The sequence below is a fragment of the Bombus vancouverensis genome, chromosome 4 (genome assembly GCF_051014615.1).
Source record: "Bombus vancouverensis nearcticus chromosome 4, iyBomVanc1_principal, whole genome shotgun sequence".
NCBI lineage: Eukaryota > Metazoa > Arthropoda > Insecta > Hymenoptera > Apidae > Bombus > Bombus vancouverensis.
Window position 1 is genome coordinate 12387523 of NC_134914.1, and position 15483 is coordinate 12403005.

Here is a 15483-nt window from a genome sequence, read left to right on the forward strand (position 1 = left end):
AATCGATCAGTGATCTGAAATAAAGGGGTTAAAATTGAACTTTGGTAGTAGACGCCACGTCTTGTTATTAAGATTAAGAATAATCGCTAACATATGTAAGACAAATTAAAACGTTTACCTGACGGGGTGCAACAGCCTGATAAAGAAGAATGGTAGCATAAGCAGTGGCGAGAACAAGTGCCAACGCCTGGAGACCTCGTCTAGTCGGCAGGCTACGGGGCATTTTAGCACTTCCGGTGCCGGCGTATCCCGCGCCAATCACCGACAATCGAGCCTGTGGCCCACCACCACCGAATTTCACCGACCGCCCCTCTTCCTCGTGATTTTCACGTTTTTCTCGAACTCCAACGATCAACGGCAACCACCTTGCATCGTTCCCCTCCTTCTGCCGCGTGAAAAATACGCCAGTCATAACATACAAAAGTAATCACGTTCCCGCGCGTCACTCCCGTGTTACTCTTTCGAAATATCGAATAAATCGTTCGCTTTTGATAATCAAATCTAGCCTACTTGTCGTACGAAACGATCGCGTCTGCGCATGACAATGAATAACGTAAACTGTAACTCGATTCACTGTAATACACGATCACGAATGTCCCATCGAAAGTTCCTTCTTGTCACTTTGTAAATTAACTGAAAGGATAACCTGCAAAATTTCGGTTATTCCGTTATATTTAATTATCGATGACACCACCAATGTCATCGTTCCGTTTCGCGTTAATTTGTTGTTGATTCGGTCAACGATTTATGAAAATCGATTAAAACTTCGAAATCGATATCTCTGTTTGAAGAATTATAGATTTCAATTGAACGATAATCTCGTGTTTCAAACAATTCGTCTTGCGAATCTATCATGAAAAACTATATAATACTTTTGTAAATTGATTATAATTGATTGTTCGTTTTTTTGTATCGTTGTACTATAAATAATTTCAGGACAACCTGTAGAAGAGCAGCGAGTGTTTGACAATCAAATGGTTGTCACACGGGAACGCTTTTGTGAAGCGGAGATATACGAAGAGTCACGAGGCGAACACGCACCAAAACGTAATACTGCACGGCGCGCGACAAGCCACCGACTGAACACATGGCCAGTCGTCGTGACTACGCTGTAAACATCGCCATAGCAGCCACTTGGCCGGCGTGGTGGGAGAGCGACCTGGAGAGTGGCACAATGTCTAGAACGAATGGGAAGGGGGGCGCGTTTTAAATAGAGCACCGCCTCTTCGTTGTACGTTGATCCGATTAATAATTTAATAAATTTCTATATCGATTAGAAATCAATAAACAATAAATGAAACAAGCAATTGTAAAAATTATTACCTTACTTTGCTTTCATTTTTTAATAAATAAACATTGTGTGTTAACTTCTGGTTTATAACTTAACTTGTTTATACAGTCTGCATTCTTGAATCTGGATCTTTTGTTTATAAAATACATTTTTTATACAGTTGTTTTATTTATCTGAATTGACTTTCGTTCATTGTTTCTTTCATATATCTTTTATATGTAGTGAAGATAAGGTATCAATTGCAAAATATTTGAAATATTATATACGTTATATAAATATGTTACTGTTATTTTGGATAAATTCATTCTAAAAATTTCAGAGGATGTGTGTTTACAGGTGTAAAGTTATTAATATGAGTATCGCAGGTCAGGTGTAGATTCCTTCATAAAAGACTGCTTATATTTTTGTATTACAATATTTAATTATTAAGATCGTCAGTATTTACATTTGTACATGATTCAATGCACTTTACAGTATAAGAAAAAAATTAAAACAGACAATCGTAAGTACTTCATCATGAGCGTCCATTCGAGCTATAGTTACATCTCCTGATCACAAATCGATAAAAATCGTCCATTTCAACTTCAAACATACGATCATCTTTCACTTTAACAAATGTCTTTTGTATCATCAAATTAGGATTTGTTACAAATTTTCTCTGCATTTGTAAATCAATATTCCTAATTGCGACAGAAGATACATTTCTATCCCAATGATTCCAAGCTTCTTCTCCTTTATTTTAAATAAATACATCTGACGCAATCGTCATAATAGCTGCCACTTTGCACTCTTTAAAACCCAACTGTATGTACGTTCATCGCACATCATTCACGTTGCTCTTCGACGTAAAAGAACTATACTATTGTACAACTTAATCGCAGGTCCGAGACGCAATCCCAATAGCGATATCAAATCCTCCTGAGTCAGCATTAAAAATGCTTCACCATCAATATTCTATAAACATTAAATACGAGATTAAATAGTTTGAATATAATAAATTGTATTACATTCCATTCCTTTTTTTTAAATACTTACGTGCTGCCTAAAGATATTTGCTACTTCTTTACAATTGGGAAGGCTCTGTATAAATTTGATAACTTCTTCGTTCGACCACCTTCGAGGATTCGTGTTCTGTTTCGCTACTACCCTGTTTAAAGCATTGCTATGTTTCGCCCATATATGCGGCGAATCCGGTAACGGATTATATCCAGGATTGTAAACGGATTGGTACAATTCTGTACGTAATTGTTTATCAGGCATATTTGCAGCATAGGGTATAGTAGTTAGCGACGAGTCACCATATGAATTCGAAAGGGAATATAAAGGTTCTTCAGAAACCTGTCGTCTATAAAAGTATAAAAATACACAAGTTAGTTATAGATACATGTACGTTTATAAATGCAAGAAATATAGTCATGAGTGAACCTTTTCTTTCTCTTTCTTAAAAGTTCGTCATCATCCGTTTGTCCGTCACTGTGATGATGTTTCGATTTATTAGACCTGTAAATTATGAATTACTCATATACATAGCAATTACAACAATGTATAATATAATGCAGAATATTTGTATAGCTTACTTTTCCGAATTTTCTGATTTGTCATTCTTGTCAGAGAAATCTCCATCTTCTTGTTTAATGTCTTTCTCAGTCTTCATTAATCTTTCCTCCGAAAACAATGGCTTCTCCAATTTCTCAGACTTTTCCATTTTTATTTTGTCTGCTTTTTCTAATTTTGGTCTATCCTGTACATCATCTTCAAAGTCGCAAGTCTCGTGCTTCAGATTAAGTCTATCGGCTAATTGCCTAACTTTATGAAGATTCTGAGGTGAATACGGACATCCAGATGCAGAGTTATGGGTTGCATATTTAGGCCCTTTTACATGCCCTATTCCTTTACAGCCATACGTTCCACACTCAGGCCTGTCATTTAAGTTATCTGGAGCTATAGGAGACAGTAATATATATTTAGAGTAAGAATATAAAAACACGAGAGGTATAAAAATATTTAAAAAATTTTTACTTAATGGTGGTTCCAAAGGATGACCCGTTTTCATACACCAACCCATGGGATGTATGTCAGGGGAATCGTCGTCGACCCAATAAGCATGATTTTCTGGCCATCCATCGAATCGTATTTTTAGCCTGTAAAACAAAAATATATACATATACAAATAATTGTACTGCGCTCCACTTAATTTTAAGATAAAAATAAATATTTGTAATTTACATACATATGATCTTTTACGTCTTCAACTGTTGCTACCCTTATAAGTTGAGGCACGCGTTTATCAACCGCTTCTAATTTCATTCCACGCTTAAATCCGCAAGGTGGTCGTTGTTTAAAAGCTCTCGCTGGCGCGACCATGGAACGGCTTTCCCTAAGATACGCATCCCATGTAAAAGATTTAGGGTCTTTATAATCTGAAACAATAGATTCGAATTTTTACATGCATAGTTTTTTCCGGAAGAAGATACAAAAATATAAAAATCGAATACATATTATTTCGCTTACTATTTGGTGGCGTTAGACTATGACCATTATGATGACACCATCCCACTGGATGAATGTATGGAGAACTTGCATCCGCCCAATAATCATACACTTCATCCCAAGAATCAAAATGAACTAATATACGGGAATCCATTAGGCCTGCTATGCTTGCTACACAAACCAAAGAAGAATGCTTCCTATCTACCGCTTCTAATTTCATTCCTACGCGGAAACCAGTTGGACATACTGACTAAAATAGTAAGGTATATTGGTGAAGTTCATGAAATTAAAAAATAAATCGTTTGATTAAAAATTGATTGGCACTTACACTTTTATTTGAAAAAATATTTTTTGGCGTTGCAGTAGCTTTGCAAATTTTTAGATATGCGTTCCAATTAAAATTACTAGCTACGTAACCTTTCGGTGGGTCTAATCGATGTCCATTCTTTTCTGACCAGCCAACCGGGAAGATATCCATACTGTCTGCGTTTACCCAAAAATCGTAATTTTCTGCATATCCATCGAAATGCAAACGTATTCGATAACCTGGAATTATCCAAATAAATAAACTGAGTATGTTGTTATAGACTGAATATAAGAAGAGGAAAGTGAAATAACTTACCTACTACTTCAACAACCGTAAGAACACAATATCGTGATGGGTGTTCAGGATCTATTCCTTCTAATTTCATTCCAACTTTGAAATGATTTTTTGCATACGGGAAGGGGTCTTTGAATAATTTAACGGGTGCTGCTTTTGCTTTACAATGTTCAAGATACTTAGACCATGAAAATCCGAGTTTTCCTGTCTGCCAAGGATACTGAATACAGAGACACATTTATAAGCAGTATGTTTCAATGATTGTAAAAGGAAAATTTAGTCACAAGTACCTTCGATTCAGTGTTATCTCCTTGACTCTCTTCATCTATTCCTGTAATAGTATCCTTTGTATCCTCGTCTGTCTCAGATTTCACCTTCTCTTGTCCTTTGTCTTCAGATTTCTCTTCTATTTCTTTAGACTGTTGCTGTTCTTGAAGTAATCTTTTACGTTTCCGTTTCGCGCGTAGATCTCTGTCAATAAAATAAAAATAAACTTATAAAAAAAGTATATATTTAATTAAATATTAGAAAACTTTATATCGAACAACATACTTCAAGTCTTTTTCTTTTCGCGTCGGAGGCTGTTTCTTGGCTTCTATTATTTCCGTACATGATGGACCACACGATATCGGACTTTCAAATTCTGCAGCTAGTCCGTAACATCCACAGCCTTCACAATGGTACATTGTATCCGCCGAAACAGTCCTCGATTTTCTATCATCGGCTATAAAAATAAACTCGGTCACATTCGAATGAAATCTTCCTCCACTCTTTGAAAGAAAATATGCATATTCACATTGTTAATACTTACGTTTCTTTTCGTTGTTTATATTATTAACAGTTACAGGGGTAGACTTGGAAGAATTCTGTGTCGAACAAACATTCTCTTTGTCGCCAATGCAATCTTTACCTTGTTTGTTGTTTTCGTCTTCATCTACTACTTCCATAATACCAAATTCATTCATACAAAACTATGAAATATAATAAATTTATTCGCTATTTTATTAAACCATGACATCAAAAATTAATTTTCTAATGTTATATGGTCATACCTTTAATGTACTTCCTGGAAGAGTACCAACACCGTCCTTCCAATCTAAAACTTTCGCCGCATCGAAATTAGAATCGTTATGTGTTGCATTTAAATGATCTTTCAAGTCTTCATGATTACTTATATTAATCTTACTATCACTTTTATTGTCTGTTAATGATTCAATGCCACAGCTTGTGCGTGTTTTAATAATTTCGATTTTTATATCGTCATCGACATTAGTATTAGTAGTAAGTTTCACAGTTTTATCTTCACTAGGAACTACTTTAATCAATGTAATGTCATCATCATTTTGCACTTTCTTATCCTTATCTTGTTCTGATTCCGGACTACTTAGTGCATAGCTTACATCAACTATACTCTCTTGAGTAGACTTTGGAAGATTTTGTTTTTTCATTCGTTTTTCACTCGATCCTCTTAATATATTGCTTATCGTCTTTTTTCGCTTCTCAGGCATACCAGCGTCGTCTTTTTTCGGAATAGGGGTAATAACTGCGGAATCTGGATTTTCTGTAATTTTTATACTGTCTGTAGAATTGTTATTTCCTTTATTTGCGTTTAGTAAACTCATTTTTGCAATAGGATGCAAAGGAGGTGGATGTGTAGCCGAATTTGTAGTTTTTGACTCCCGTAATACTATAATATAAAAAGAAGGGAATAGTTAATTCAAATTTAACAATACAATGAAGTACGCTTTCAAGTATTTACCTGTAATAGTTCCTTTACTTTCTGCATTAATTTGGCCATTGTTAATTTTTAAATTAAACATATTGGATTTAGTAGGTCCGCTTTGTTGGGGTATGCTGACTGGTAATAATAAATTAGCCATGTGTTTCGGAGGTTGACTTTGAGATCCTGTAGTAGTACTAGTCGAAGTTTGAGCTAACTGTGATATAACTGGTGCTATCACTAATTTTGGTTTAGCTATCTGAGTTGTAGTTAGAGCTCCTAATAAATTATATGAAAAAGCAAATTAAGATTACATCAATAAAAAGTATCCTTTTTATTACTCATAATTTTATTATAAAAATAAAATAGTCACCTGCTGGAATAACAACAGATTCCCGCGATTTATTTGGTTTAATGAGAGTTCCAAGATATGCAAAGGTATGCTTGCCTGCTTGTGCATTGGTTTGATTTCCCTGAGTGGTACTTAAGGGCACTATCTGAGCAGTGGATGCATTGGACTTTCTAAGCAATATATGTTTCTGCCCTTGCGAATTAGTTGTGGTACTGACAGTATTAATTGGTCGATGGATTACAATATGTTGTTTATTCTGAGAAGTAGTAACCTGACTTGGCCCTTGTATAAACACTTTGTTCTGTCCAGTAACAATCTGTAATTAAAATAAAATAAATAGTTCATTGATGACATTAAAATAATTTACAAATCACCAAAAAATTGATTAAATAAACTTGATGTCTTAATACAGTTTAATCGTGTGTCATTTGATCATTAAAAATTATCTAATTTTGTGCCACTCCGTACATATTTACAAATTTGTGTCTTTAAGAAATATTTGAAATATTTTTCATATACTACGATACAATATCTCAATGGTTATAAAAGTAATGTTTAATGTCATTTATACTTTCCTACTTGTTATCCACTATAGCAAGTATATTGAACAGATCTATATTTATTATAAAGGTGTACACTATTCACTGCTATCACCTATACATGGAATCTAATAGAATTTTACACTCTACATGTGTATATTCCATATTCACTTACATATGAAATAATAAAACTATAGTTAACAGGACATTCTTAAAGTACCACAACTATACTGGATCATTTTATATAATTATAGGTTACTCTGACCTATATACTATAACTATACACTTTATTGTACTATACAGTATAATATATTATTCTACTTATGTAAGATTATAAAATTATGAATATTAAAAATATATTCAAATTTTATTATAAAATTTTTTGGTGTTATATTATATTTAATATGAAGAGAAAATAATATTCTGTCCTGAAAACTCAAGCTATCTCATTCAAGATAAGGATATTAACAAATTACCTGATTATTGACTGGATTGATAATAGCAGCCAATTGAGTAGCATTAGGTGAAACCAAAGTCTGATTTGTGGTTGTTGGTGGAGCCGAACGTAATTTACTTTGCTGAATATATAATAAAGGCATAACGGGTGTTGTTGGATCATCTGACTGAGGAATCTCCGTACTACTATTCTCATCTACATCATCTACTACTATTTCTTCTTCCATTCTGTTGAAAAAACATAATACAATATATTTTTATAAATTGTATAAAGAAACTCACTTTGTACATTTAACGATTCAAATCATCATAAGAACATTCAAGAACATCAATCAACATCATATTCTCAGAAAATTCTGTTTACTTATTTATATTATATTATAACACAAATGTATAAAAACATAACTAAAAGATTAAAAGATAAAAGCAACTTAAATGATCTAATCATTTAAATCTTATCTATAATTAAAAAATTGATTTTTGAAAGTTGTTCTAAAAAAAAAAAAAAACGATTGAATAGGCAAAATGATAACAAAACATCTTTTTATTAAAAAATGAATTAATATCTAAAGAATGTCGTACGATGAATGGAATGAAAAAAAATAGACAAGTGAAAATATTTTGTAATTCTACAAACCTAACAGTATATAATATAATATCTCCTATCACCAAGTAGAATTGTTACTAGTTACATAATTTGCAAATAACTGCAATTTTTGAATATGCAAAGTTTAATAACTAATGCAATGGTATCCCGGATAGCCATAACTGGGCGTTAAGAGAATCACCAACACAATTTGAAACACGCGCCGAACAAATATCGTTCAGTGTAGTTACGTTATTAATTTTCACGCTTTCAAATGCATCAGTTAGCCAACAATTTATTCCATACATTCTATGGAACACCATAAATCCTCGGAAGTTAAGTGTTTCAACAGTTACACCGCAGGTATTTTTATTGAAGCACTTTTGCAAATCGTTCAACGCGCATCACGAATCACTTGAAGAACACAACGCGCACGCACGCACACTTTTCACTGAAATAAGGGGATGGATCAAACTATATAAAACTGATCATCTCTTGCGGGATTCCCAGGGATTCTCAGGGTAACGCAAACAATTAACACGACATAAACGAAGAACGAACCAAGTTGAAATCCCAGTGAATTTTAAATGATTAGTTTCACATATTTTTTAAGCGTTCGAGCCTTCATTCTACGTACGCTACAGCTTATATCCTCATAGGTTCTAACTGTAGTAGCGACGGCGCAACAGGCCGCTTCCTATTGGTTAATCGGAGTTACACTGAAGAGCAAGTTCACAATTTCGACCAATCGTAACATTCTCGATACACTATTAACCGCATCGGATATACAGATTTTTCCCAAGTATGAGTAATTTTGAAATCATTCAAGGATCATGCACTGTCGATCGATAACTATATACCACGTAACAAAGTTTTTTTTTATTTAATCTACTGCCTTTTCGCGGGCAAACTTTTCTCGCCTGCATCCTTTCACGAATCTCCCGCGCAAATATCAACCCAAAAAAAAAGTAAAACCAATTTGCGTTCCGCTGATCAATGCGAGCTGAACCAAGCTGAATTTTTTTTTAAAACGGCGAGTCACATACTTGTCACTATTTAACAGATTATCGCATTGGATTTTGAAAATTGAAATTCACCAAGGTATCGGTAATTTAATCAAAATGATACGAAATGTATCCGACTCAGACATGCTTTAAGTGTAGTTGTACATGTTAAATTTTATTATTTTATTTTCATAGTTGTTGATTTTGACCAATGGCAGAGGGTTGTCGCGTGACGTCGTATTGTTATCGTAGTTGGATTGGTTAAACGTAGCAGTACGTGTAATTGGTGAAAAGGATTCTGCCTTTGAAACAGTAATTTCCGACGAGCTCTTGATAAAATTATTAAATTTGACGATCAATATTTTCTACTGTACCATACGCGAAAATATCATTTATATTAGTTCATAGAAAATGATAATTGATATATTCATTTCGCACATTAAGCAAATACTCAAGTTTCGATTTCGATATACTTCTGCATTAACCTCTAAAATATAAAAGCTAACATTTTTAATGCTCGATATATATTATTGCTCTGTATAATGAATTTGCAACTATCAGATTATGATTACAGTACTGGAATTTTATAAATTTACGTCTGAAAGAGATAAAAATTTGTAAAAAAATATTGTTAGCATCACATTTATTAAAGTTTTTAATAACATATAAACTTGATATAAATTACTAATAACGATAACAATACGACATAAATACGATTTATAAATATATTTTAAATTTGTAAAAAATAGTATAAAGTAGATAATCCTGAATGAAAATAGATTTTTTTTTAATTATACAACGTTAAGATTACGAATACCTTTGTTATTTTATGAGCAATAACAGTAGAATATGTATATTTTAATAAAGTACGAGATATTTAGTCTACGAGGCATCGAGGTTATTAAAAAAGTTTTCAAAGATACGAAGAAAACAAAACTAATTCATTATTTTTACTTTATCGGTATAAATTGATCTTATGAATATGTAGGTATAATCACTATCAAAGCTCCAAGTCATAATATTTTAAGTACATTTCTATATGAGTGGAGCTAAGTTGAAAAAGAATATAAGTAAAGATTATTATGATAATCGTGGTAATTTGTATTAAGAAGTTTGTACACGTTACATTCATTCATAAATACTTTACAACTTTTTGCAAGTACACCAATGCAAGAAATTACGGGAAGCTTTATAGGTATACTTACTAGGATAAGTGAATGTTGGTCTAACGAATTATGAGCGGTAATTTTAAGGATATAATCTATCGAACGTCGATCGTGAGAAAAAAATTACTTGACTAACAAACAACTGAATATTTAATGTTATCACTGTCATATTTTACACGCGAACAGCACATTGTAAACATAAGAAATTATATGATAATAAACTCACGTTTTAAAGTTGTCAGTCGCCATCATATGCGAAGAGACGATATCACTCTAACTGCGCATGCGCATCGACCCATGTTGCTTCTGCTGTAAAGGCTCATTCACATTTGTTCGCATAAAATAGAATAAGATAAAAATGTTTCTGTTTCAGAAATATGTATTTAATAGCATGTAATAAAAGTTTTTTGGCTATCACCTCTCAAACGTCAAAGTAAATTTAATTTACAAATATAATCTTTTTTCTATGAACAAAATACAACTCGCGTACAATTAATCCACGAATATATAAAGCAACGAATGATCGTAATTATTCTTTCGCTTATTTTCATACAAAAATTATATTAAAAGTTAAAAAATTGTTTCCACTTTCAATTTTGCAAAATAATATTTCAAGTTCTTCGCATCAACCAAATCGAAGTAAAAGTAATTTATGTTTTTGGCCCCGTAAAACAAGAATTAAACGTTACGCTCTTCGGTATCGATCGAAATAAAAAATAGAAGTAGGTAGTATATAACAAATTTAATGGAATTGTCGACTACATTGGGACGCTTATTTCCTGCTGCGCGTCCATAACGACAGTCTCCTTATTTTTAACGTGGCAACTATAAAATTTCCATACGGTATGCATATATTCATCGTAGATTTAATTCACTACAGTAAATTCATTATCACATATTCGAAGAATCGTATAACGATTGAAAAGCGTTCGGTTTACCGAAGCTTAGGAATCGCTTGATTATAAATATGCGCGAATCTATATGTATATGTAAGTATAGATCCATTTACGCATATAAATGTACATACATATTTACGTATTTGAGAAACATATGTCAAAGAGTACGTAAACGCTTGCGCTCGATGTTACACGCCAGTAGAGTCCAAGCTGAGTTTCGGAGCTTGGAGAGTCTTTTCTCACTCGAGTTTCGTTACCATGGTACAGAAATGCTAGCTAATACCGTGCTATAGACTTGCGCCCAATACAAACACTTCCCGCGTATTGTTTTCTGTTTGAAGAGAAAGTTAGAAGAAGAGGGAAATCCCATCGGAGATCTCTCTCTAAACCCTCTTTGTCTTATAGGGATGAAGGCAGGAGGGGAAATGGAAGCCGTGTAAGGGGCACGATAGTATACACAGATCTAACTCCCGTAACGGGAACAAAGCTCTTAGTGAATTTAGCGAACGTTAGTTTGTCCACTAAAGAGCAAGGCGCTTCATGTCAGGAGTGTGACTTGTATCCCTTACTATGTTCTGTATTTTACTTTAGTGTATAAACTTTATTGGTATATTCAATAGGTAAAAATGAGACTAAAATGCCATATAGCAAAAAATCTATAAATGCTTTATTAAAAAATTATAACAAAATTATGTAAGTCAATAATCTTCCTCTAACGTGTTGATATATGTATAACGTATATGTTTACTATTCTTAAGCATGATTCTACCAGATTCTACTGTACGAGGATAAACGTACGCTATAAAGAAGTAAGACAAAATCGTTATGAAATTCAGTTTATAGCAAATTCAATAGCACATCGATATTAACTTTGCATTAATAAAGGCGAATGATACTTCGAAATGTATGCGCAAGTATGTACGTTTTACGTTTCATATTTTTGTTATAACTTTTTAATAAAACATTTATGAACTTTTTGAAACATGATATTTTAGTCCTATTTCTACCTATAAAACACACTGGCAAAGATTGCATAGTAAACTGCGAGACACCCAGTGTATTGCTTTCATTAACCTCTAGATCGTAGCGCTCCATGGCTAGCGACTGATTTGTAAACTACACCTTATGACATTACGAACCTTACCCTCGCCCGTGGTAAGGGGCTCCACCCGTGGCGACGGCACTGTCATACGCTTCGAAAAGGCCGATTAACACGCATACGCATTTTGAAGGAAAAGGTAAAAAACGGATCGAAAAAGTATTTTGTGCGATCGAGAAAAAATTCGGAAAGATAATAAGGGGCAGGTTGATGCTCGTAATTGATCGAATTTTATTCCGTGAAACTTGTCCGTGGACATGTAACTTATATATATTATATTATGTTATAGAATAGTTGGAAACGTACAATGGCGTAGAGACAGTTCGTGTTTTGTTCTATCAGCTGATGGACTTGATGGATTGTTGTACTTACCAAAACAGAAGACATAAGCAGTAAATCCAGTCTTTTGTCGCAAAATATGTTACGATGCGTGATACTGTGTGCATTATAATAAGCTAACTCGAGGCACCGAAAGATATTTTTTCCGACTTAGCATCGACTCCATTATTCACTGTCATTGAGCATAGTGTTTTCATCTGGTAAGGGAACGTTTTGACGAGAACACTGCGAAAATTTTATGTGCATTTCTCTCAAATTTGTAGTATCGATATTTATTTTATACGAATACGTAATTTATTATTTAATTTATGTTATTATTATTGAATACGACTTTCCGCTTTGTAAGACTTAAATATATACTTTATTCGGTTGTGTATGTATATATATGCAACGCACTTTGACGTAATCCTATCATGTTATATTTTGACACGTAAAAGTAGACACACACATTCGCTATCGTATTCATAATAAAATAATATATTTGGTATTGGAATTTCATTCTTATCAGATGAATATATATTTTGGTAGATTATTATTTATCACATTATCCATATTTATATGAACTTTAATAATTGTAAATAATATACTATACTTTGACCTGGTAAGTTATTTTTAAAGTCAAACAACAATACAGTGTTGCGATTGCTATATCGATATAAATCCACTTTGCCTTTAAAAGTTCTCCAATAAAAGTTGTCAATATAGTAACAAAATAATAACTATTATATAAGTGGCAACAAAAATATAATTATATTTAAAGTATGTTACTTTAATATGTTGATATAAGTGCAAAAATATTTAAAAATACAATAAATATTTAATTAACATATTGAATGTTTGTTGCAGAGATCTTTTGTAAACTTGTAACAATGGGGGCAGCTGTAAGCAGTGGACAAAATAACGATGAATTAGTTGATAACTTAATGAAATCTGGATATATAAGAACAAGAAAAGTGGAAAAAGTATTTAGAGCTATTGATAGAGCAGACTATGTTTTACCATCTCACAGAGAAAGAGCTTACAATGATCTTGCCTGGAAACATGGTAACATTCATTTATCTGCACCATGTGTATATAGCGAGGTGATGGAAAGCCTTTCATTGGAACCAGGATTGAGCTTTTTAAATCTTGGATCAGGAACTGGTTATCTCAGTACAATGGCAGGACTCATATTGGGTAAGAACACTGCTCCTTTACTAGATCAATATAGAATATTCATGATATCTTTGTACCTTTCTTAGACCAACATGGAACAAATCATGGTATTGAGTTGCACGAAGATTGTTTAAATTATGCGTACGAGCGACTAGAAGAATTTAAGCAGAAGTCATTAGCACTGGATGAATTTGATTTTTGTGAACCAGTTTTTATACAAGGTGATGCATAAAGAATTTACTTATATATGACTCCTGTGAGAACAGAAAAGAGTCATGTAACTATACATTTAACAGGGAATTGTCTGAATGTTGCACCTGGTAGGCAGTATGACAGAGTATATTGTGGTGCAGCATGTCCCGAAAATTACGAAGGATTTATTAAACAATTTGTATGTGTCGGAGGTATCCTCGTAATGCCGTTTAAAAATCATTTGCTACGTGTACTCAGAATAGATGAAAATACTTGGATACAGTTTAAAATGCTTCCCGTATCGTTCGCAAAGTTAGTCGTGCCTACTACTTCAGAGCAACCGTTATTCCACTTACGTATGTATATTTATTTATTTTAAAACAAGATAAAAAGAGTAGTATTTGTAAATCATTTTACATTATTATTTGTGTGTATTGCAGCTGAATGTGCTCCATTATCTTTACAAGAACTATGCAGAGGTAAGATCAGGTACTGTTTGCGGAGAAATGTATGGAAGGAACACAAAGATCTGGAAACGAAAAAAGTAATTCTATTAGAACGGCGAAGATTTGGTCCTCCACAGCAAACCCCCTTAACAAGATTTCTAGTTCCTGTGATGAGAGAATCTGATGAATCGGTGTTGGATGAATCAGCGTCAGATGAAGGTGATGCACTTACGAGAAGGGTATGCATGTTGCTCAGTGTAAACACTGATCCTAGAGATCTGTACGCAACTGCTCAAGTACGAGCTATCTTACTGTGTAACATGAACGAAAGACAGAATAGGCAAGTAGTAAACAGTAATGATAACGTTGACTGGAACAATCAGAATCCTGAAAATTCTTCGGATAGTAATAAGTCCGTTTCGCGGACAGAAGAATCAAGCAATGTACAGACTACTTCCAATTCGACAGATGCAAAACCTGAGAATAAAGCAGAGGTACAGAATTTCACCAATGTCAGCGAAACCTATTTGAATTTACTGAAACATACTGAAACGTTGTTGAATATAAGTGACAGTGATAGCGAAACAGAACAGGACGAGACTTTTGTTCAGCGTAAAAAAATGGCTAAACGGGAGAAAACGGACAGCAGTATCGTAGAAGACGTAAACTTGAGCAACGAAGATAATAGCCCTAGATCGAATACCGGTCAGTCAGACTCAGAACCTGTCGATCCTCCGGACATGGCGGAACCGATGGACATCGAACCTTCCAATAGCCCCCATGACCAAGAAACAGTAGAAGCCCGTTACGTGAACAGTAATGCCTTTTCTACGTATATGAAAGAGAAAATACATGAGTTACCATTACCTTTCTCATCAAAGTTGTACCTAAATTATAATCGTAATCTGTAATATAAGCACATTACATACACGAATCATATTAATCTAATTTAAATAAATAAATATATGTATATATATATATATATATACACATACAGATGACTTAATTTCACGCCAATAGTTTACATGGAATAATCACTGATGTTACTTTCTACATCTTTCTTTGTCTCTTTCTCTCAAACCGAGACTTAACAAGTCCTTGAACCAAAGAGTGCATGATACAGAAATCCATACTCTCTTTTATTTAAATCA

General features: G+C 33.4%; 3 protein-coding genes across 10 annotated transcripts in view; 1 reads left to right on the forward strand and 2 right to left on the reverse strand.

Annotated features, from left to right (window-relative positions):
• fng (Fringe glycosyltransferase) overlaps positions 1-1094 on the reverse strand; it is a 132691-nt gene extending 131597 nt beyond the window's left edge. The window contains exon 1 of the mRNA XM_076617739.1: positions 119-1094. Coding sequence (XP_076473854.1) covers positions 119-412 — 294 coding nt within the window. The 5' untranslated portion in view covers positions 413-1094. The remainder of the gene's footprint in view (positions 1-118) is intronic.
• A 574-nt stretch (positions 1095-1668) lies between these two features.
• l(3)mbt (lethal (3) malignant brain tumor) lies at positions 1669-12132 on the reverse strand. 3 transcript variants are annotated; one of them, XM_033333656.2, is made up of 17 exons: positions 10432-12132; positions 7470-7677; positions 6476-6770; positions 6142-6381; positions 5435-6069; positions 5194-5353; positions 4935-5106; positions 4673-4853; positions 4404-4590; positions 4110-4327; positions 3803-4031; positions 3522-3711; positions 3311-3432; positions 2869-3232; positions 2717-2791; positions 2327-2636; positions 1669-2245 (listed from the first exon to the last, which is right to left on the reverse strand). In XM_033333656.2, exons 1-17 carry the CDS (start codon positions 10455-10457, stop codon positions 2120-2122), a joined length of 3738 nt encoding a protein of 1245 aa, XP_033189547.1. In that variant the 5' UTR covers positions 10458-12132; the 3' UTR covers positions 1669-2119. The 3 variants fall into 3 exon arrangements, with proteins under 3 accessions (XP_033189547.1, XP_033189546.1, XP_033189548.1); XM_033333655.2 differs by having other exon boundaries at positions 4404-4602; XM_033333657.2 differs by lacking the exon at positions 10432-12132 and adding an exon at positions 8087-8711 and having other exon boundaries at positions 4404-4602.
• A 71-nt stretch (positions 12133-12203) lies between these two features.
• On the forward strand, positions 12204-15338 carry LOC117156548 (uncharacterized). Of its 6 annotated transcripts, none has more exons than XM_033333663.2 (6): positions 12204-12339; positions 12490-12739; positions 13386-13715; positions 13781-13915; positions 13991-14242; positions 14327-15338. In XM_033333663.2, the coding sequence occupies exons 3-6, from the start codon at positions 13409-13411 to the stop codon at positions 15241-15243; spliced, it is 1611 nt and encodes a 536-aa protein (XP_033189554.2). In that variant the 5' UTR covers positions 12204-12339; positions 12490-12739; positions 13386-13408; the 3' UTR covers positions 15244-15338. The 6 variants fall into 6 exon arrangements, with proteins under 6 accessions (XP_033189554.2, XP_033189555.2, XP_076474200.1 ...); XM_033333664.2 differs by having other exon boundaries at positions 12298-12416; XM_076618085.1 differs by having other exon boundaries at positions 12298-12406.
• The last annotated feature ends 145 nt before the right edge of the window (positions 15339-15483 follow it).

What these genes read in the sequence shown, in the direction of transcription:
- LOC117156548 (XM_033333663.2), top strand. Translation starts at nt 13,409, where the DNA reads ATGGGGGCAGCTGTAAGCAGTGGACAAAATAACGATGAATTAGTTGAT. An exon ending in TGAACCAGTTTTTATACAAG is followed by an intron (nt 13,916 to 13,990) that starts GTGATGCATAAA and finishes TACATTTAACAG; the next exon opens with GGAATTGTCTGAATGTTGCA. An exon ending in GCAACCGTTATTCCACTTAC is followed by an intron (nt 14,243 to 14,326) that starts GTATGTATATTT and finishes TGTGTATTGCAG; the next exon opens with CTGAATGTGCTCCATTATCT.